Source organism: Harpegnathos saltator, unplaced genomic scaffold (genome assembly GCF_003227715.2).
Source record: "Harpegnathos saltator strain DR-91 unplaced genomic scaffold, Hsal_v8.6 scaffold659, whole genome shotgun sequence".
NCBI classification, from domain to species: domain Eukaryota; kingdom Metazoa; phylum Arthropoda; class Insecta; order Hymenoptera; family Formicidae; genus Harpegnathos; species Harpegnathos saltator.
Window position 1 is genome coordinate 956,411 of NW_020230492.1, and position 23,954 is coordinate 980,364.

The window sequence follows — 23,954 nt, forward strand, 5'->3', positions numbered from 1 at the left end:
AATTTAAATGTCAAAGTTGGTCAAAAAAGGCCGAGAATTAATGTGTACACCTAATATTTTGCGGCTCGATCGGTCTGAAAAGAATTGCCGAGTCGCGGATAATGTCGATCAAGTCATAATTGATTCGACGAGGATCACGAGGGGTCCTTTCCGCAGCAGCGTTTGAATCGTTTTCACCTTCGATGAAAGTCAGCTGACGTGTCTCACCTCTTGCTGTGCCGAGTGCGAAGAGTGTCCGTCTGCAGCGAGCCGTCGCTGCCCCCGTAGTGACGATGTAGTCTGGCGGCGTCTAACTCGTGGTACTCGTCGTCCTGGCCGCCGGAAGTCGTGCCGTACGTCGAGCTTCCTCTCATTTGTAACTGCAAATCGCTTGCGTAGCTCGCGGCTTGGGAGTCCAGTTCTGCATACAACGCCTCGTCGGTCTGCATGTGGGTGTAGTGATTCTCCACTGGAAGATTCATCGCTCGTCGATGCTGCGGCAGGGAGAGCGGCGTCGTGACGACTCCCGGGGTGCCACCGCCACGACGAGAGCCCAGCCACGACCACACGTTGTGCCCTAAAGTCCGATTTCACCAACCATTCGAGACCCGTGCTAAATAGCACATCTGCTTAACGTAATTAGACAGTGAGAGGTAGAGAGCTAAGCGGTGCGTTACACGCTTCCTCTTTCGTTTCACCGCGACGATGAAACGAATCGAGCACGTTGAAGATAGCCCTTACGCGCCCGGCTCGCCTCGCCTGCGCCTCAATCAACCTGGTCTTCGAAACCGCGGAAAGCCCGCTTCGGGCAACTTCATTTCCCCTCTTTCCTCAGGACTTTCCGCTCGCGCACAAAAGACACCGGATCAAGTTGGCTGAAAAGTCACTTTGGCCGCGTGCATTTCTACACCCAAAAGAATGTATTCTATTCGTAAAGCGATTTTTCCCATAGTCCCATATTCCAAGCGAAGCTTTTTACAGAAAAAGGATTCCTCTTTCGATAAAGCGATTAAAGCGAATCATTCATCTAAAATTCATTAGATATTATTCTGTTTTCCTCTTATTTCAAGAGGATTTCCTCTTATATCAATTAATTTTTTCCTCTCATATGAAGAGGAATATGTTGATTTTTAAATGTCGGCTTCTTTCGTTCAGTTTCATGCTCCACCTTCAGACACGAACGAAAAAATAACCAAGATGCTCATGAGTTAGAATATTTGGAACGCTTTTTAACCCTTTCACTGCTGAATTAACTTCCCTTGAGAAAATTATTAAAATATTTGGTAGTCCTACATTTTTTGGGTCACTGATTACGAATCTAAAGTCAGATTTGAAAAATTCAAAATGGCGGACTCAATATGGCGATCATGATGTACAAAATTAATGAAAATTCCAGTTATTATTGATGATATTTAGGTTTTTCGAATCGCTGATTACGAATCTTTTGAGTAAAATAATATCGATAGTATGGATAAGATGGAGATACAGAATGAAAAAACTAAGAAAATAGAGCTAAAAGGTACAAAAAAATCAAATTTCGGCCGTTTCTGTAGAAATATTTGTTTATAAAAAAAAAATCTAACCTGCAAAAAAATACTGAAACAAATATATGTTTTTGTACAACAACAGAAAAATATTTGGTGAAAATTTCAGACCTTTACATTCAATACTCTCCGAGGAATCGACAGTTTTCCCTAAAAAAAGCATTTTTTTTCAACTTTGATTTGTTATAAATAATCACAAATTAATAACTGGGTATAAAAATAATAACTGGGTACAAAAACCTATTGGAGTATGTTGAACAACTATACAGTTATGTGGAAAACTCAAATCAGTTCTTCAAAATTATGTGATTTACAACGCAAAATTGAATCAAGAAAAGGTGGGAAGTATACTTTCCACTAACAGTGAAAGGGTTAAAAGAGGTATGTGTGTTGCTATAACATATAACAAAGATAATTTACCCATATTTTGTCAAACACAGTTTATAATCTATTGCAACAAGTTGAATAATATATTCTTTCTTTTAATTATGTTTCATACAATTGATTATGATGAGCATCTTTGTAGCTATAAAATCCATAACAAAATTGATGGGAAATTTGTTTGTTACGATGATCTTACTTCATTCGTGCCTACTTATTGTAGAACTGAACCAGAAGTCATCTATATATATATATATATATATATTACTTTTCGTTACACATTACGATAATTTTTTCAAATTAATTAATATAATTAGTATTAGTAAGGATAAAGTACAGTAAGAATAAATAATAATTCTCTTAGAAAAAGATTAAATAATCTATCTATAAGAGGAGATTTATATTAAAATCAATAAGATTTGCATTGTATATAATCTATAATCCCTCTAAGAATAAAGAATCCCTTTAAGAATAATGTGTTTATAATATTTTCCTCTTAATCTTAGAGGAATCCCCTTGAGGTCGTATGTAAGAATAAAATCCTCCAAAATTTAGATGCTTTCGCTTGTTCTGAAATTACTTTCTTTTCGGTGTGTACCTCATCATCTTTTCCAGCGTTTCTCCCTCGCAACAAACACCAACCTAGCCATGGGCCAACCTAGCCGAGAGGCGCGCGTCGGTCGCGCATAATTATCGTGGAAGACTACCCGGGCCATCGGCTGGTTGAAGCCGTCGTCGAGCGCGGTCGCGAGTCGCGAGATCCGGTTCCGCGAGCTCGGCTTTTCATCCGCGAGCGAAATGAGACGTGTAAGCGAGGCCGGGCCTCGCGAGGGCCTCGCGAGGGCCTTACGAGGGAGGCTACCGCGTCCGCGCGATGGGACGTAATGTGTCGGGAGCAGGCGAGTAACGAGCGGCCGTTTCTCAGCGAGCGCCGGACGGCGCACGCGCACGCGCGCGCACGCATATGCATGAGAAGCGCCTCGGACGGCAAGCGTAGCGCAAGCGTAATAACACTCACCGGGGCTGGGCGCTACGTCGTGATACGGTGGTAATTTGTCTAATTCGAGAGGCGGCCGATCGGGTATGACGGCCACCCCGCCGCCCGTACCAGCCGCCCCCGCGGGCCCGCCGGCCTCAGGTACGCTCGAGTCCTCCGCGCCGACGCCGCAGCAGCTCGCTGGAACAAAAAGGCTCTCTCTCACGCACGGCTCGTTGCTCCGGAAAAATTCGCCGACGCGACGGGCGCGTCGGCATCGACGCAAGACGGGGGGGGGGGATGGAGGGACGCGGGACGAGGCGATGCGAAAGTCGCGCTCGGATTTCGCTGGCTCGCGTTTCTGCCGGGGTCCCATGGCCCCATCGCCCCATCGCCGCCGCCCGCCGTTGCCCCGGACGGCGGAGTCTTTACGTTACGGGATGCGGTTCTCGCGCGACGCCGAAGCACACGAAGTGCGGCCAGCTGAGCCGTTTCGGGCCCCCGCCCCGGCCGAATTCCGATACGTTATACGCCGCGCGCGCAGATATAGGGATACTGGCCGCGTGTATATAGACGACCCGAATCAACGCATTATGACGTGTGCCCGCGTATGAAGAAAACACCGGCTGTCTTCTGTATGGCCTCATTGTGGGCCTGTCATCGCGCCGTCACGGGCGGCCCTCGGAGGCAGGACCGCCGGTTAGAGGGTTGCGCACAGAGCGCGTACCCCCGGCTGCCAGGATGGCTGCTGAGAGGAGAGATCGGGATCGGGCAGCAGCGGAGGAAGGAGAGGATGGGAGGGAGGAGAGAGAGAGAGAGAGAGGGCACACACGCACATACAAGAGAGGCGGGGAGCGAGAGAGAGAGAGAGAGAGAGAGAGAGGGACAGGAAAAAGGATCTCGGAATTCGTAGATCAGAAGCGCCGACGGTAAGTAGGCATGAGAATACGGCGGAGGGGCAAGAAAAAAGCGACGAGATTAAGGGAATCTCGTGACTCCTTATTCCAGAGTATTTCTCCTTCTGCCCTTTTTCTCCCCGTCCGTCTCGCTCGCTCTCGCGGCGGCCCCGAGACGGCCTCATAAGCTACGCACGTACGAGCCGCCGTCGCCTCCTTCGTCCCTTCGCTCTCGGACTCGAAGGGACGAAGGAGACGACGCGCGATGGCCTGAAAAGCGCGCCGCGCTGTCACTCGAGCACCGGCGAAATAGAGAGACTGGTTTCTCGTTTATCGCCTCGCGCCGGCGCGGCGCGGCGGTTTCCTCGCGCGTTTCATGCCGCCGTGAGGTGAGCTGCTATTTTATTTATACGCGGTGGAAGATACGCCACGTTCGCTCGCTCGAGCGAGAGCGAGACAGAGAGAGAGAGAGAGAGAGAGAGAGAGAGAGAGAGAGAGAGAGAGAGAGAGTGGGGGGGGGGAGAGAGAGAGAGAGAGAGAGAGAGAGAGAGAGAGAGAGAGAGAGAGAGAGAGAGAGAGAGAGAGAGAGAGAGAGAGAGAGAGAGAGCCGCGCTCAGTCCCGCAACGGGGACGCGTTTGAAGGTACACAGCGCGCTTGATGGACGCGTCGGAAATGCTTGATTACTCCCCGATCCGAGGCCGTGGCTTTCGCCAGCCTTTCGCGTTTTTACGGAATGCCCGATGCGCGCGGTAGGCAATTTCGACTCTGAGGCGTTCTCGAATCTCGCGCTCGGTGCTTCCTTTCGAGCCGTCCGAGGCCGAGCCGCACGATTTCTACAAATGATTAGTTACGCTCGTAATATCTCCGGGGATTAAAGCGACTCGCGCGTTGCCTGCTTTCGCTGATCAATCAAATCTCTCGCTATTCCCCGTGGCTTCGCGATATCGCCCTGGGTTTATTGGTCCCCCCCGGTTTGAAACAAAAGGGCCGCGCGCGTCCGACGCTGCGCGACGTTGCTCACTGCGGCCGATACTGCGCGCGAGATTCTCATTTCACCGCGGAATCATCGGTCAGCAACGAGATGCTCGCGAGTTAATTGTACAGCGTGTGGTCATAGTTAATTGCGCAATGTAATCACGCTCCCAGATATTCTTCCTCCTTAACGCCGGGCCTCCTTCGTTAAAAAGTCGTTATCTCGTAGCCGGGTAAATATAGCCTGTACACTTTTATTACTGCCTTGATCTGACGCGATTAGACACCGTAATGACAAAGCAGGAGAGCCGTTACGTCTGCAATTATGCGCGACTCTGCTCCGCAGCGCCTCCACGCTCGCCCGCTCGCGGTGTCCCCCCCCCGGTCCCGTCGATCGGGCTGAAACGGAAAATGCAATCGCGCTTATTTATCGTCGCGCGATTGCACTAAACGGCTCTTAGCGCTCGGAACTTTGTGTTCCGCCGCTGATCAGTTTATTGCGGATAGAGCGGACGGAGCACGACGATTAACCCCCCCCCCTCCTTCCGCGATTGCGCGAGCTCGGCCGAGCCAGTTGCCGTCGCGATTTCGCGAGTGCGACAAAATTCCGGCACGATTGTATCGCAACAGGTTTCCTATCGCTCTGAGCGGAGCAATTTTTGGCTAATTTCTCATCCATCCCTCCTATTAATTTCGCTCGAGACCACTGCCAGCAATGTTGCAGCGTTCCTCAGAGCGTTCACCATTGAGACCGAGCCGGAATTAACCCGGTCTTGCGACAGTCTCACGTTCACCACTGAGGACAACGCGGTGCGACGAAAGCGAGCGCATTGCGAAATCCTCCGGAACAGGAGCGTTTCCAGCCGGATGTGATCTCTCGCTCCTCAGCGAGGACATTTTTCCAATCGCGCGGTAATCGTAGCCACCTAGCGTATCGTAACGAATCGTTTAGAACAGGGGTTCCCAACCGGGGGTGCGAAGAAATATTCTTGACGGTGCGAGGAAAAGTGATTGTAATTAATAATGATTTAAGATGAATTCTGCAATAATCCGGCATTTTTACCATCAAATTAAAAAGAAATGTTATCAAAATTATATATTTTCTACATATCTGTAGGTATATCAAGTTTTCCAAAAGTAACGGACCCCCCCCCTCCCCATCTCAGAATCTATGCATTATAAGGAAAAATGATTCGAACAAAAGTTTTAGGGTTCATAAAATTCTGTTTTTTTGTGACTTCAAATTTGACCTTGACCTCGACCTTGAAGGTCATTTGAAGGTCGACTTACGTTTTTTTAAATAGGAACCCCTACTTTTTACTACACTGTTTTTTTCTACCAATTAATTTGAACAACTTTTGTTAAAAACATTTTTTTATTTGCCTAATATTTTTTGAGATATTTGAGGAAAATTTGATAACTTTTTCAATATTTAACTTGCGATATCTCGCTAACTATTTGTCGGAAGAAAAAGTGGTACTAAAACTTTTGTTCGGGTCATTTTTCCCTATAACGCATAGATTCTGAGATAGGGGGGAGGGGGTCCGTTACTTTTGGAAAACTTGGTATATTCATTACATATCACTATGCGAAGCTTGATACCATGGATAATAATTTTATATTATTCAAATGATAAGTTAATTTCTATAAAACAATACTGTATAATAATAAATTATTGTAAATTAACTTGTTACCTTGAAACCCTAACAACTAATTTTTACCATAAAACATACGATGATAAACATAATAATTTCTTTCTGTAGGGGGTGCGAAGGTTCATTAATAAATTTTCAGGGGTGCGAAATAGAAAAAAGGTTGGGAAACCCTGATTTAGAAGATATTACCATTATATCTGCCAGCATTCGTGCTGGCGACGCACGGATATATCGCGGAGGGAGCGGCGGGAGAGTCATCGTTCAATTCGCCGCGAGAAACGTCGCGCTTATTGTCGTGTGGTTTCGGCTCGACGTCCATCAGCACGCGCGATTATTACGACACTGGAGTTCCTTTATCTCACCGAACGGGTTTCAGCGTCGGTCTCTCTTCCGGGCTGTCGCGCCGGCGGTATACGAGAGCCCGGCTGAATATTATCGGGACAGATAGGTGGAATATTAATTAGGCGACACGTGAAGATCATAGCGCCGGGCGGCATGTCGTGACGACGGGGGGCAAATGTTAGGCTCTTTCGTCACGATCAAGATAGCTTAAAGGCGTGCGCAGAACACGCGCTCTGCCTCCTAGGCTGGTTATGAGGCCGCGTGTGAGATCCTGTGAGATAAGATTTTAACACGATTTATTACGAACAAACCCGCTCGTCTGCGGATTAAATACGAAGGATCATCGTGGACGCTCCTCGCGGTCTTCGCCGCGGTTATTGAAACGTAACGAGCGACGTAGAAGCAAGTTCGGGATGTTTATTTCTCGTTTCCCGACCCGTTCCGCTCGGCATATTGCCGCGTATTTCTTCCATTCCTGTTACTGATAATTAAATATCTCGATGATTGATGTCGAGGATGAAGCGACATTGATTCAGGCGAAATTGAGCGACGAGGAGAGATTTGCACGCCGCTGAATTGGCTTTTTTCGATACGTCGCAAAGCGATACTCGAAAACGATTTAACCGCGCGGCTCACGTGTTGCTCATTACCGCATCTTGTGTTAGGAGGTTGAATTAATTCTGGTCTTATTTCGCCAATTTTTTATTTTTATTTTAAAGAAACGGTTGAATTTCTTTCGATCAATTAAAATATTTTCCGTCGTTAGCTGTGACTTTTTCCCATCTTTCTGGCAACATGGCGATTCCCCGACGATAGAACGATCTGTCTTTCGAAGCGATCCAATCAGACCCATTTTTGCACATCCTCGTAACTATTGAAGCGTGTATCTGTCAAAGCGTGTCACATCGATCAGAATAGATGGTAATCAGACGGTGCTAGATCTGGAGAGTACGCTGAGCGCGAAAGGCGTTCTAACTCCCATTCGAGCTCTAATAATGTTTGTTTAACGATTGAAGCAACATATGGACGAGCATTATCGCGCAAAAGAATCATTTTGCGTCTATTGCCAGCTGTCGCTGGCCTTTTTTGCATCAATTCATCGTTCAATTTGTTCAATTGTTGCTAGTATCGCTCCCCCGTAACTCGTTTCGTTCGGTTCGTTCGGAAGCTCATAATACCTTCCATACCTTCCATGTCCCATCAAATATAGAGCATTGCTTTGTGACCGCGGATGTTCCGTTTTGGTGTCGATGTTGATTGTTGTCCTGAATCAACCTGTGACTTTTTCGCTTTGGATTATCAAAATAAATCCACTGTTCATCTTCAGTTACAATTCGCCACAAAAAACTCTTTTTTCTCTGTCTGGCAAGCAAAGACATGGCGACGATTCAAACGATTTGCAATGGCATTTTCATTCAATTCACGCGGAACCCATTTGCCTTCCTTTTGAATTTTTTCCATGGCACGTGGGCGTTTAGAAATCGTTGATTTATCGACGTTGAATTGTACAATTCAATTGTTTTTCCGTTTGAGCGAAGTTTTCATTCAATAATGCTTGCAATTCAGAATCTTCGAATTTTTTTAGTCGACCAGTACCTTTGAATCGATGAAACCAAAATTTACGGTTGGAATACGATGGATCTTGATCACCATAAATTGTAACAAGCATTTCATGAGCTTCTATTGTCGACTTTTTCAAATCAGACAAAAAAGTAATGAGTGTCGAAAATGCAATTCTGTACGATCCATTTCACACGCGTATAAACAATGAAATTATCAGTAACAATAGCGTGCAAACTGTCATGTCGTAGAGAAGTGTCAAATCTTTCAGTGTTGCCAGATTTCAACACCCGTACTAATCATTAACTTGTTGCTAAAGACATCTGTTGCTCAGGACCGGAATTAAAATAGTTTAACTCTTTCACTGCTGAATTAACTTCCCTTGAGAAAATTATTAAAATATTTGGTAGACCTACGTTTTTTAGGTTGCTGATTACGAATCTAAAGTCAGATTTGCAAAATTCAAAATGACGGATTCAATATGGCGACTGACAATGTACGAAATTGATAACAATTCCGATTATTGATGATACATGGGTTTTTCGAATCGCTGATTACGAATTTGAGGCAAGATTTGCAAAATTCAAAATGACGGATTCAATACGGCGATCATAAAATCAAATTTCAGCCGTTTTTGTAGAAATATTTGTTTATAAAAAAAAATCTAACCTGCAAAAAAATATATGTTTTTGTACAACATCAGAAAAATATTTGGTGAAACTTTCAGACCTCTACATTCAATACTCTCCGAGGAATCGATTTTTTCCTAAAGAAAGCATTTTTTTCAACTTTGATTTGTTACAAATAATCACCAATGAATAATTGGGTATAAAAACCTATTGGAGTATGTTGAATAATAATTATTCAGTTATCTGGAAAGCTCAAATCCCCGATTAGTTCTTCAAAATTATGCGATTTACAACGTAAAATTGAAGTAAAGGTGGGGAGTATACTTCCCACTAACAGTGAAAGGGTTAACCTCCTAACACTTCACTTCAACGTATTCGCAAGGATCGATTTCACGAGACGAGACTCCGGCTTCCACGGAACGGGGATCCTGAATCCCATCCCGTGTGTCAATACGCGCGAGAGCGTAGCGCGTCGGGCATCGCGCTCTCTTCTGACGCATTATGTACATCGGCTGATCCGAAATATCGTTCCGGCCGATGCGCGATAAGCCGATTAACGGATTCGCCTCACCTTTCCTACCCGACTCCCCGCTCGCCATTGTGCTCGGCGCGATCGCGGGGGAATCTAACGCGTACGGAGCCCCCCGTTCCTTTTTTGCGCGGGAGCAGCCTCTTTCAGCCGTCCATTAACGCGCTCGGCTCGCCCGGTGGCACTTAAAGCAATCCTTACGCACGGCGAAAGGATGTACTATTAACGAACTTTCACTAATTTATTTTTTGCCCGCCGGGATATTCAATTACGCGTAATCTCGTAAAATGCGCCGGCCGCTGTTGCGAGGATCGACGTCCCGACGGACGAGCGGCCGGCGCTGGAATCTCGCGATTAGGCCCTCTATTGATTCAAATTACGGATTTAATGGATTCTTCGGCTTGTACGTGCGTGCACGCGGGAGAGACAGAGAGACAGAGAGAGAGGGAAAGAGGGAGAGGGAGAGAGAGAGAGAGAGAGAGAGAGAGAGAGAGAGAGAGAGGCAAGATGGCGAGATTGAAAATATCCCCTAAAAGAGACTCATTCGATCGTCGAGAAATTTCCCCTTTTGCACGTCGTTGCGCGATCAACGAGCGCTATTGTCTCCAACGGTGGCAGTAAATCATCAGCGCGTAATTGTATCTCTGCTACTTCGTGCCGTGGAGGGGAGGGGAGGAAGGGGGCGAGAGAGCAACGAAACGGCGCGCTCTCTCGCGCAGTCGCAAGTATCGGATTCTTTCGCGAAACATCGGCAGCATCATCGGGTCGATGAGAGGGACCCTCGCGAACGCGCGTTGCGAATCGATGGATCTCACGAGATATTCGCCTCTCTCCTTTGATTACAATTAACTCCGCCGGGAATTTCAGCAGTCTTCGCGCCCCCGACGAGAACCTACGGCTACGACGGTGGCCGGGGCCGGGGCCGAGGCGGTGGGGGGTTCAGGAGATGGCTCGGTGAAACGAGTGTCGGGTAATTAATTCGGGTGACCCCAGCATCCCAGGCGGTAGCACCCTGCGAGGGATCCCCCCGCCCTCCCGGCCGCTCCTCGTCTTTTTACGTCCGCCGGCTGGCTGCGCTGCGGCTGCTGGCTCTCGTCGATCGTATCGTGCCGCGGCTGATTTTAAATCAGAAAGTTAATTAGACGCGTTCCTTTGTGTCGCCCGTCCCAAAGCAATCCTTTAAGCGCGCGACACGGAACGGCGCGGCACGACCGCGCGCGCGACGGCGCGGCGCGGCGCGGCGCGGCGTGCAGCACACGAACTCGCCGCGCGGTTCGCGCACACCAACGTGCGGCGAGAGCGGGCCGCATTATGCGGACTAATTAAACTCCAATCGATCGAGCTGACGCTCTCCCGACGCCACGTCGTCGCCGTTTCGTGTCCGTCGTCAGCGCCGTCACGCAAGGCCCCGTTTTCCGTTCGCGAGCCGTCTGGAGCGGATCGAGCCGCGCCGCGCCGGTCGCCGGTCGCCGGTTACGGCGTCATGAGCCAACTTCCGCGTACGACACGTCCCTGCCGGAGGGAGGGAGGGAGAGAGGGAGGGAGGGAGGGGCATTCTCGTGGACAGCCCTCTCCGATAAGAAACGGCATCTAATGCGAACGTCTCACGTTCCCGGAGCGTCACGTTCGTCGATCCGACTGATTGCAGCTCTGTGTTTCCCCCCTCGCAGGCTTCTGCGGTTAACTTCGTGCGGCGAACGGTACCGGTCGTCGTCGCGCGCGGCTTGGACGACCGGCGGGAACGGGCGATTTATTTCGCCCGTTCCCGCCAGTTTCTGCACGACGAAGTTTCCGCTACGTCACAATGATAATATCACGCGTGCGATGTCGAAGGGAGCGAGCATTGTGTCGGGGCGAGGGGCGAGGGACGTTCTCGCAATTTCTCGCGTCGTGCGCTGCTAAATTGTCGTATCAGACGACTGACGTCGTTTTTCCTCAAAGTAAAAGGACGATCTCCGTCCATACATTGTGATGCATTTTTCTACGACTTGAGCTTTACGGCGCGACAATAGGAGAAGCCTTCCTCCAGGGAGACCTTTGTGTGGTCTCTCATAAAGGATATCCGAGAGGACGTTATTGTGAATGTGAATGTCATATTCATTAACGCGCGATGAAGAAGTGAGAGCGAATGGAGGGGCCCCGCGAGCCGGTAACTCAGTAGGGGACTCGGGTAATTGGGAATCGTTTCGAGCCTGACCTGTCAGCACCGCCGCGCGCCGTACACGGTATGTTAATTCGACATAATTGCAGGGCTGGGCCGCGCGCGCGTCTTCACAGCGAATCCGGATCTCCTTTCTTGCCCGATCCTAATCGTAAGCCTAATCGTAATCCTATACCGATCTCGTTACCGATGATTCCTCGATGGGCGAACTCGATTCAATCGCCTCGCGTGTATCTCAAGCGCGCACACCTCGCGCGAGTAAAGTACGATCGCGAGCGAAGTACGAGACTCCGCGCGCTGTGTCGCGCGAGTAATATTAGGAGGTTGCGTTAATTCGTGCTTAGAGGTCCGGCATTCGGTCTTAGAGGTTATACATTTCTAAACAGCATCCAGTCGGCATCAAAGGTCGTTTCTGTGTACGGAAAAAGGTGATGCGAATATGGGACGCGATAAAGTGTTTTTCCGACGTGTACTTCTTCATTACCTTGACTTGAAGAAAAGTGCAGCTGAAGCTTATCAATTGCTTCTCGACACTTATGGCGAAGCTGCTCCTTCAGAAAGAACGTGTAGAAAATGGATGCAACGTTTCAAAGAAGGTAATATAGAAATTCAAAACAAAAACAAGATGTCGAAAAGTTACTTTCGTACTTTCGGTCCCTTTGAGATACAAATGATTTGAAGGGAGGCACAAACGGGTACAAACGATTCTCTTTCGAATGGCGTTGGCCGTTTTGCGATATCTCAAAAATTGGCGAAAGTACCTCTTGGATGATTTTTGAAAATCCTATACTTTCGGTTCCTTTGAGGTACAAACGATTTGAAGGGAGGTACAAACGGGTACAAACGATTCTCCTTCGAATGGCGTTGGCCGTTTTGCGATATCTCAAAAATTGGCGAAAGTAACTCTTGGAAGATTTTTGAAAATCCTATACTTTCGGTTCCTTTGAGGTACAAACGATTTGAAGGGAGGTACAAACGGGTACAAACGATTCTCTTTCGAATGGCGTTGGCCGATTTGCGATATCTCAAAAATTGGCGAAAATACCTCTTGGATGATTTTTGAAAATTCTGTACTTTCGGTTCCTTTGAGGTACAAACGATTTGAAGGGAGGTACAAACGGGTACAAACGGTTCTCTTTCGAATGGCGTTAGCCGTTTCGCGATATCTTATACTTGCTTGCTGGCTATTTTTCCCCCTTCCCCTATTTTTTATCCTTCGAGGTACAAACGAAACAAAAAGTGGTGCAAACAGGTACAATGAAGTACAATCGTATTGCGAATTTTTCTTTTTTATCAAGGTGCTTGCCAAGTTCACATCGGTATTATGCATTTGATAACTTATGGAAGGCGTAGTACGTCATAAGCTTCTGAATTCCAGTGAAGCGGTTAATGCTACACTTTATCAACGCTAATTGGAGCGATTGAACGACAAATTGATGCAAAAAAGGTCGTCAGTAGTCCAGTAATAGGTGAAAAGTAATCCTCCAACATGACAACGCCAGACCGCACATGGCAAGAACGGTTAAAGAAACACTGATGGACCTGGAATTGAATGAAGGCGTATTTGATCCCCTGATCTTGCTCCTTCCGATTTTTACCTATTCCGCTCTATGCAACACGTTTTGGAAGACACGCGCTTCGCCAACCTCGAGGAACTCCGAAAATGAGTCGATGATTGGATCGCCTCAAAAGACAGGTCTTGCTTTCGACGAGAGATTCAGCTTTTACCAAAAAGATGGCAAAAAGTAGTCGAAAGTATTGTACATATTATGAAAATTATATATTATGAAAATAATAAATATTCCAAAAAAGTGGCATGAATTAATGCAAACCCCTGATAATTTTACTCACCTCTGCCACCGCCGTTCGCTATCCTGCAACAGATAAATTCAAAATGCCTGTGAATAAGCTGTAATATTTCGAAGGAGCGAAGGAAAGATAAACACGCGTATCGTGGTGACGGAGTTTGATCAACAATTTTGCCCGAAGAAGATTTTTCTTCGGTTGCGGAGATTTCGCTTTCCGGTCCAACGACTGTAATCGCGACCCGAGCGCGATCATGCTTCGCTCGTAACGATGTTTGCCTGATACACGAATAGATCTGTACGTTGAAAAAAGTCCCCTTTTCAGTTCCCAGTCGAGCACGACGGTCTCACAGCGGTCTCCCTTTCGGCCCTTTCTACACCCCCCATTCGTCTGTCAGCTGTCGAGCCCGCAGCGGGTCGATCTACTTAGTGATCCCGTTTCGTACTTAGCGGCGATCCGCTCTCTCGATTGCGATATCCGCCGGTAGGTGGTAATTTAAGAGAATCGGCCGAGCGAGGTGAAACCAAGGCGGTCGGCTCGCGAATCTGTCGACGCGGCGATCCGTATCGAAGTGCCTCGCTGCGCTTCTCTCTTCGCGAGAGGTGTCCGAGATCATCCTCGCGGAAGTTGAACCGTGCGCCGCTTATGTACACGAGGATTTCAATTTCAACGAACGTTAAACGCAATTGATTTTGCGCGGCGCAGAACGAATTTGGACGCAACCGTTCGCGGAGATCCATCGAAACGCGTCGTGTGTGAAATCCTGTTTGGTCCTCGCGCGAAATCAAGCGCGTTTATACTTGTCTTGAAGAGAAAGAAAGAGGCGTGCACTGACCTTCGACAGTGGGAGTAGATCATCATCGCCACCGCTCCGATGCCCGCCGACACTAAGGACACTATCACTAGAGTCAACACCCATCCGTATTCTCCATGACCTTCTGCAAGAAAATGAAAATTATCAGTCGTACCGCAATATCGCAAGTACCGCAGAAATTGTGCAATAACCCGAGCAGAAAAATTAATAGGGCTCTGGTAAGGCCCTGATTATTTTTCTCTAACATTAATCGGGTCCTAGTAGGGATAAGAGAACAAGGGCTCAACAAGATGTGTAACAAACGGTTTAATAATTAATAATGGTTGAATTAAATGGATCCTTAGAAGGCAATATTAATAAGGCCTTATAAGGAAATATCTTTATTATTGCTTGAGTAAAAATATTCGTTCTTTTCATTCTAAAAAATTTAGACTGTAATTTCTTTATTTCTTTATAACCTTGTTAGTATACAACGCAAATTTTTTATTTAAAAAATATAGCATACTTTTACAATAAAATATAGCATTCTTTACATGTAAAAATCCTGCTTTTTTTATTAAAGTTTGCCGCATTTCAAAACGAAGGCAATACTAGAGCAAACCTTGGAAGAGACTAATGAATATGGCAACTAAATAAAACTAATAAAATTGGTTTTTAATTTAATTTGTTGCGGTATAATTAAAAAATTTTTTAAAGAACCAGATAGAGTGTATTTCCTAAAACAATACTAAACTATGACAATTTTATTACACGCTTCAGATATTATTAATTTTCTATAACAAAACTTGATTTTGTATATCTAAAACATCCTTGAAAGATCTTTCTAAAGCCCACATTAGTTTTCCATGTTAAAGCGTTATTTCATCTAAGGCATCCCTAAAAAATCCTTTTAAGGTTCTCATCAGTTTTCCTTATCAAAGCCTTATTTCGTAAAATCTATATACCTCTAAAAGATCCATCTGATGAGGTAACAATGGGGTATCCCTTTTTAGGGCATCTTACTTTCAGCCTTATCGGAGCCTTATGCCTCATGAGGATGGCCCCAACCATTTTTTGCTCGAGAAATGCTCGTATAAATGTGTAAATTATACATTTCGCTGAGTGAGGAATTTTCAACCTTATTAGCAAGACACAAATTCCCACCTTTGCACCAACGTAACATTAACTACCGATTAATTACACACAAGAGCACGCGGTCTCCCCGCGACAACGGTGAGAAAAGCGTTCAAAGAAAAAGGAAGAGAGAGAGAGAGAGAGAGAGAGAGGGGGGGAGAGAGAGAGAGAGAGAGAGAGGGGGAGAGAGAGAGAGAGAGAGAGAGAGAGAGAGAGAGAGAGAGAGAGAGAGAGAGAGAGAGAGAGAGAGAGAGAGAGAGAGAGAGAAAAGCCGGTCGCGCCAGCGACTTTCCACGACTCTCCGCCGGATAAGGGGCGCGTCGAGACCCAAATATGCAAATCTGTTCTCGGAAGATGACGCTCGGAAAGAAGAGGAAGAAAAATGCGACAGCGTTTCCACCGTCCACTCGGCTCCAGTCTCGACGCATTATCATAGTTTCTCTCTCGGCCGCGCGCGCGCGCGTGTGCACCGGGCAACACGAGCATCGAATAAATCGGCCGTCGAGATCTTTGCGCGCTACGCGCGGGCGCCCCGTAATTGGCTCGCAACCTCATCCGGCGCGTTCCGTTTCCGCGCGCAGCAGGGCACCCGTAGGTTTATTAGGCGTCCTTCGCTATTATTCGTGCCGCACACCTACCGAAAGCTCTCCGCGTCCCTTACCTATCCCACTTATCACGCTGAAATCGTTTCATTCCGAGCGCGCGCTCGCTCGCGCTCTTAACGAGAGTCCGAGATTATCGTCCGCGCGTGCGGACATAATTAAGAGAATCGCGCCGCGGCTTTATTGCGCGAGAACGGCGCACGTGACGGAGGTTAGGGGAGCCGACACGGGGTGAGATCCTCTCCGGAGGATGGTCCGGAGGATGGTGCGATCGCGGATCGTCCTGCGAGAGCGCAAACGGGGACGATTCGCGCGTCCCTCCAGCGCCGACGATTTCCCGCCGTTCGAGGACTGCCCGAGAGGCTCTCTTCCTCCCGCCGAGGGGGAACGATCACCGACCAGTTCCCTCGGCTGTTTGCATAGCCGTTTTCGTCGAAACGCGACGCTGAGAGCGTAAACGAGAGAGAAAGGGAGATAAGAGCCGAGCGCGGTTTTCTCCTCCATCCCGCTTCGCGCGCTCATTAGTTGGCTCTTAGAGTTTGTCGCGTTATCGTGGAGTATCTTAAGCTCGCACAGAATGTTTCTGATCGGTCCTTACTCAAGGTCTTAATCGCGACGATTCTCTCGGAGCCGACGCCGAGTGAAACGCTCGAGCGGAGATTAGCGAGCGCTCGCGGAATCACGGACGCGGGAACGGGATAATTAGGTCCCGCTGATCGGAGGATTATATCCGCGAAGAAGGCGCGTAATGCGCGCCTCGGCCGATCCTGTTCCTCGACTTCGCTCCTCGTCGTCGCCGCCGCTGTCGCTGTCGCGACGACATTAACCCATTAATGCCAGCTGGGACAGAAATTTCGCGTTGATTACAATGTTATGAATTTTTATGAAAATGCTCGAAAATCTTAATCCAAAGTACATTACTAGGGGCTTTCGAGGTCGCTCTTTCCGAATCCGCTGCGAGAATCATAAAAAAATGACTGTTTGTATTGATTTGTAACGGTTTTTTTTTCCAAAAAATGCGATTTTTTCTCGTCAATTTTTTCTTTTTAAATTATGGATTTTATCTTGATAAAAATGTTGAATATTATTGAGAAGTACTCCAATCGTGTCCTCGAGACTTCTCGTAATTTCAAAAATACATATCTGGACGTAAAATTTTCTGTACTTTTCAAATCTGTAATAAAAAATATAAGTTTTGCACCAAAAAATCAACGTTGGGCCCCGTTAGGCCCAACAAGTACATCGGACCCAAATTTGGGGCATACCACGTGAAAGAACTCGATCAACAGGACAACTTTTATTTTGGATAATTTTTCACAAAAATGCACTCATAACGAGTTATTCGACCGAGTTCCCAAGGATCCGGCGATATCTATGGTGATACATGCATATATGGTCGCCATATTGAAATTACTAAATTGCAAAAAATTTCAGAACCGCATATATTTTAAGTACAACTTTCGAGGACACGATTGGAGAAAAAATCGCATTTTTTAGAAAGAAATCGTTACAAATCAATACAAACACTCATTTTTTTATGATTCTCGCAGCGGATTCGGAAAGGAGCGACCTCGAAAACCCCTAGTAATGTACTTTGGATTAAAATTTTCATAAGAATTCATAACATTGAAATCAACGCGAAATTTCTGTCCCAGCCCGGCATTAATGAGTTAATCGCGCGCCGCCTTTTTTTCTTTTATCTCGAAATCCTCCCCGAGTGCACCAAGTACGCTCGTCTCCTGGAACGGTAGATTCATTACGTCCTTGTCACACGCACTCTTTGCTCTCCGCGCGGACGTTTATATGCGCTTCGAGTTGCCGCAATCGCTCGGAACCTCGGAAGAAGGACTTCCAAGGAAGAGGAGGAAGTCGTCCCTCAGCGAGAGAAGAAGGAACCGCCCCCGTCTGCGATCGAGAGCTACCGCTCGACTCTGCATACGAATGCGTCGTTGATGCGTCGCCTTGTCGCGCGTTTGCGAGGCGGTAACGACGGAGGGATGTGGGGGATCGGACGGTTACTTTTGAGGAGGCCCGATACTAATAATTTTCGGCCCGCAGCCCGCAGCAGAAGCATGAGAGCAAGGGGAGGGACATGTTAAAAGAAACGTGACTCATGGCGGAGGCGGGAGGGGAGAGGCTCGAGAGGACAAGGGGGATATTGAGAAACGAGATTCTCTCGCGAGATCTCACGAAGATTAACATTCCCCGGCGCTAATTATTTCGGATAGCATCTGACAGGAGCATAACCGAGCGGCAAGTGATTAATGGGAATGTATCCTCGTCTACTTGGCGCGCAACGACACTTGAGGAATAATTAAGGAAAGATTCCCGAGGGTGAGACTTTCGATCGTTGGACTTTCGCAGTTCGGGACACGTGAATCTTTGCTTTGATTGATATCTATATGGGCCCACTTTCGGAAGAAGGGGCGCTCGCGAGGAACGAGCCGATGAAGAAAGGGAGGAGAGGATCGAAGATTCGGGCGAGGATGTGTATATAGAAAAAAAAAAAAAGAAAAAAGGAGGAAAGGAAAAGAAAGAAGGAAAGGAGAGGGCGAGTTTAACACGTCGACACGTAGCTTTGAATTAACGGCAACAAGTCGTGGCCCGGAAAGCCCGTCTGCGAGAAAGAAAGAGAGGGGAAAAGGCAAGGCCCGTCTATCAGCGTCACGTTCCTGACGTGAACATAACAGCGTGCACGCCGCAGCTGATAACGCTTACAAGAGGGTTATCAATCATCTCGCGCCGAGATTGACCACCTAGACCAATGCGTGTTAATGTCGGCCGGTGCTCGCGAGTTCCCTGTTACAGTTATCTCGGTAAATTGTTTTGATCTTTGAACAGGCCGAGCTAGTTAGGTAGTCCCTTCAACCTGCATGTCGGAGTTAATAACCTTTCGCCCTCTCCGTTTCACCGGCAGCTGAAATTTTAACCAAGCGAACACTCCATTCGATCGCGCATTAGCAACACTTCTCTCTCTCTCACGACTCGCGACTCATTCTGTTTAGCTGATTACACGTGTTAATCCAAGATAGCGCGTGTCTTTTGCCTTGCTGCACAAGTCGCTTCGGTAATTATTCGGAATAAAGCTTCTCTCGAATTTTGATATTTTTTTTGGTAAAAATCTTTGTTGCGATAATAGTAATCGACAACTTTGTTTAATAGTAATCAATCGGGAGAGCCTGAAAGATATATCGTCCACATATATTTTTAACTATTTCTTTTCAACGTGGCTTTCCGGATCTGCCAAGGTTAAAAACACATGATGGCCCTGAAAAGGATCGATTTTGCGCGATTTGTGGTTCATGCTGGAAAACAAAGCTGCAAACAAAACAAGGCTACTGAGAAAGATTAGCAAAAGCCTTGTGCAAGCCAGACAGGGTGTCATTTAAAAGAAAAAAATATTAAAATATACCAAAAACATTGTATATCAGAAAAAAATATTTCAGATAAAAATTGTTTGGTTTTGAGGAGGACACAAAGCGATAAAGTCAGTTTGACCTTGTGTGTGACAATTTCGAGGTCGCGTGAAGTCATATTGAAATTTTTGAACATAAACTCCTATTTTTTATTGTAGATTCCTGCAGCTGACGTCGAGATCTTTTCAAAACACTATAGATCAGTTGAATTTCTTTCAGAATTTTCTGACTCATGAGACATTGAAGTTTCAAAACCGTCGGCATTAGCGTTACCCGATGTACACCGCGCGGAAAAGTCGCTCGGTCGGACTTTGTGCATCATGCAGCCCTGATATAAGGAAAGGACTGATACAATGCAAATACATATCGCTATTAGATTTTTTATGAAGAAAACTGCAAAAACATATCAGAATCGGAGAAAGGCTTTATTGCGAATAACCACCGTCGCTTTTAACGTCTCGATACTTTGCAACATAGGAAATTGTGGTTTTACTCGCTTATTAAATTATTTACTTATCCATTCAACACGGATGAATTTTTTCCTACATAGTAAAAATAAAATTAAACGGCGCGAATTATGACATTGGTAGGCAGCGCGAATACGCAGCGTGATAACCGAGGATACCGCTTGATTAATATCGGCGACCTTTCCCCGCGACTGTGGGACTCGATTCTCCTTATCGGATATAATTGCATCGGTGTAATTGCGCTGGCTCCCGAGACAACGATCGCGTATCGAAACACGGTTAATTTCCTTCTCTCTCAAGAAAGCACGATCGTCCAGCACTGTTTTCACGATCGGCCAATCGTTTGAGTCGACCGCAACCGCGCAACGTCGGCGCGCCGCTCGCTCGCGCTTCATCTCTCTCACCGCATACTACCCACGATCGCGGTTTAATGTACAACAGCGGCTTAATGCACGCTCGCCTCATCGCTTTACCGTTCCAAAGCCGATCGGCTATCAGACATAAATGAAAATAAGAGCGAAGCGACAGGCACTTCGCCTCGAGAGTCGTAACTTCCTCCATAGATGATACTCCGCGCGGTCGTTTAATCTTGTTAGATTCTGCGGATCGCGCTTGCGATCCGTTGCGAATGCGCCGCTAAAAGATCCCATATCCGCCGTGCCGTGTAAGATATCGCGCGTGTAAGATGTAGCGTCGGAGAATGTGCATCGATGAAAAGTCGTTAGGATTGTCGAGAACGTCTTTGTCAGTGCGACGATATCGGACAAAATCCATAATGTCAAATTTTTACGTCGCCACGTATGTGCTCGCAGATTTATCGTGGGAAAAGACGAGTATTTCGAAATTGTTGAAATACCGATAAAAAGACATTCGTCTTTTTGCTCTACGATAAGTTTGTGAACACATACGTAGGTCATTGAGAAAGTTCCCGGAAAGTGTAAACAAAAAGACAGCAAATTGAATCAAGTGTCTTGTTTCTCAAATATATCCTGATCCTGATCCTACGGACATGCCTAAGGTAATGAATGAACATCAGCGCTTTTATTTCGTTATCACTTTTCGCTATAGTTTCCACAGCGCGGATGTTTCCTTCAGGAACTGAAGTTGACGGCTTCCCACTGTGACTGTTGCCTTTGATGTCCTCTCGACTCTCATTAAAACGAACATTAATCTATTCATAAAGAATGCTATTCAGAGACAACGTGTAAAACCGTAATAATCTTACTTTAGTCCCGGCTTAATTAGTCCTTTGATAATCTAGCCTATCAATGAATTAACAATGAACTAAAGCTATATTAATCAAAGACATCTTTCCGAAACGGTTGAAAATTGATATCTGGACTAAGGAGATTAAAATCCTTCGGGCGGTATTCATAGTAGAATCTTGTATTTAATCGTCTTAAATTTATCTTCCAATATTTCGGATAGCCAATGAAATGCAATCATCAGAGAACTGTCAAAGCGCGACTTTTAAGATTCGTGTTTACATATTGAGATTCTTTTTTTCCAATTTGTGTAATTTCTTTCAATTTGAAAATAATTTTAATAATTTTCTTCTTATTTTTGTAATTTTTTAAATTTGAGAATAATTTTAACAAAATTATTTCCCGATGGATACATCAAATAAAATAAAGCGAGGTAAGAAGGCTAATTGGAGGAGGAATTGCACAGAGGAGAAAAGTTTCTTGACGAATTCGATATTGAAAAGAGAGAACATTATTGGGAAAAGATACACGGATACGAAATACGAATAAGGTCAAACAAGAATATTGGAAAGAAATTCCTGATAATATCAAGGTATGTGAAAGCGTGTATACCTGATAAAACAGGTTTCAACAAGTTCACGCGCTCGCGTCAATTAATTATAAATACAGCGCTCTGTTTACGAATAATAATCACTTCCCGGGGACTTTTCGAACGCTCCTCGTACTTCGGCCAATAGTTTGTTAAACGAGAAAGGAGCAGAACATCATCATATACTTTCTCCGATATCTTTATCTCCCTCTTCCTTTTAGAACCGCCCGCGCCGTTCCGTTAAGTTTGACATTGCGATTGGATTATGTCACTTTCGCCGATAATCCTCAAGGACCTCGCACCTCGTAGCAAACTGCGGGCCCGAGGCTGATAACTGACCATACTGGATCCGCTGTCGCGTGTATCGGGGTCGTAATTGTTACTTAGTACATTGTGATCACGGATGAGGAGAAGGAGGAACCTGAGCGCTGATAAAATTTAGGATTACGTCGTCGGCGCAAAACAAACCCATAACTTCACGCCAACGCCTTTATCGGGCCGCTCGCTTCGTTTTCGAGTGCTCTGCCGCTGCCGTGTGTGTGTGTATGTGTGTGTGTATACGTAAGCAGGCTGTCCTCGCATAAAAACAACAAAATATCCGTAACAATGCGAGAGCGCTCTTTTTACACGCGCACGGGCCATTTCGGCCCCGCCGCGAGAGCGTATATTTATTCAAACGAGTTAATAACGAAAGCGACCAATGAATTCACGTCGCGATACCTTCTCGCGGCAACAATGTACGCCCAACGGTTTACGCGTGAAATTGACAAGCCCCGGCGATCAGTAAATTCAACGCTCCTCCGCCGTTATGGGCAACTTTGCGACCGGTCCCGCATCCCGTTAAAGCTCCTCGACGAGATTTCGTCGATAACCGCCCCCTCATGGGGGACGGGGGGCGGGATGTTTCTTAGATTTCGTCGATAGTCGGACGCCTACATTCTTTAAATCCCGCTCCGGCGTCCCTGATTGTCTCGTACATGCACCCATGTACACACACACACACACACACACACACGCATATATATATATATATATATTTCGCGCGAATTTTCTTTTTGCCGACTCCGACGGCCGTCTCGGCCTCGAGGTCGTTCCGGGATCCATTTCGACAGGTGGTCCTGCGTGCGCCTCGTATTTCAGGATTCCGGACTCCAATTACGAGCATCGCGAATAACCGGCCTCACTGTCCCCCCCCCCCTCGCTGCCACTATTTCTTTTCCTCCCTTTCCACTCTTTTTCTCTCTCGCACAAATTCTTTCCTCCTCCCTCTTGGATAAACTCCCTCGCGGCTCGCTCCGAGCTCTAATTTTCGGTCCCTACGGATCCGTGGGGGGTCGATAGCGGGGGACACCGAGTCGCGGCAAGGGGTACACGCATTCGTCTCCGCGCACGGCGTTTTTACACGTGTCCACCGACCGCCACCGGTGATCACGCGACGCTCGGCCGTGTCGCGCGCCCGCAGCGCGGCGTAAATTATGGCACGGTCTTGTTTTACACGGGGTATATCGATTCGACGAAATTGGAGGAAAGTTTGCGACGCGCGGTGGATATTAAAAGCCAATCCCGCGCGCGGTTATGTATGGCCATTCGTGTTCTCGAGCCGATCGTCGCGGCTCATTACGTCGCCCGGTCGGCCGGTGGATATTCCGGCTCCTGCATCGGTTTGTTTAAGGATCGTTAATACAGTCTCTCTTCTGTGATTCTCTCTCTTGGGGCTCCAGTTTGTCCGGGAAAAATGCGAGCGTGTATAACTCGGCGGGGATTTCCAGTTTGGGCTCCGCGGCAAAAGAGCGCCCGCGTTCCATCAAGTAAGATGGCACTTTGTGCGGTCATTATGCAAATTAGCAATTACTCGCTCGTAGGTCTACGCGGGGAGATTACCGGCTCCGGGCGGCGGCATTGAGCCCCCCCCCCTCCCCCCTCGATCGATGAGCCGGCCGTATTCAGTGACACGCACGAGTACGAGGCATTTTCTTTAATTATGTCCGGCGACTCCGCGGGTCGCCGTGCTGCACGGTCGAGTGACGTACGGTCGATCGATACGATACCGCGTAAAGATTCTGCCGTAATCATCGGCTGCACGGCATAACGGCGCTGTAATGCGAGCTTTTTTCATCAGCGCTTCCATTCGCCGGATAACCGGCGATTCCTGTCGTCGCGTCCATTTTTTTGCCCCTCTCGCTCGAAACGACACCGCCGTAACCTGCGTTATTTACAGGCGTGCGAACTCGGCGAATAAAGGCCGCTCGACAGACAACGACAATATTTGACATGGGCAATTTGAATACCGAGCAAGAAAGAGACAGAGGGAGAGAGA

General features: G+C 46.9%; 1 protein-coding gene across 1 annotated transcript in view; it reads right to left on the bottom strand.

Annotated features, from left to right (window-relative positions):
• The window catches only part of LOC105185099 (uncharacterized), a 156,579-nt gene that overhangs the window by 10,635 nt on the left and 121,990 nt on the right, over nucleotides 1-23,954 (bottom strand). The window contains exons 6-9 of the mRNA XM_025304921.1: nucleotides 14,267-14,369; nucleotides 13,477-13,499; nucleotides 2,923-3,081; nucleotides 208-556 (exon numbers count right to left, since the gene is read on the bottom strand). Of these exons, the coding sequence (XP_025160706.1) occupies nucleotides 208-556; nucleotides 2,923-3,081; nucleotides 13,477-13,499; nucleotides 14,267-14,369 (634 nt within the window). The remainder of the gene's footprint in view (nucleotides 1-207; nucleotides 557-2,922; nucleotides 3,082-13,476; nucleotides 13,500-14,266; nucleotides 14,370-23,954) is intronic.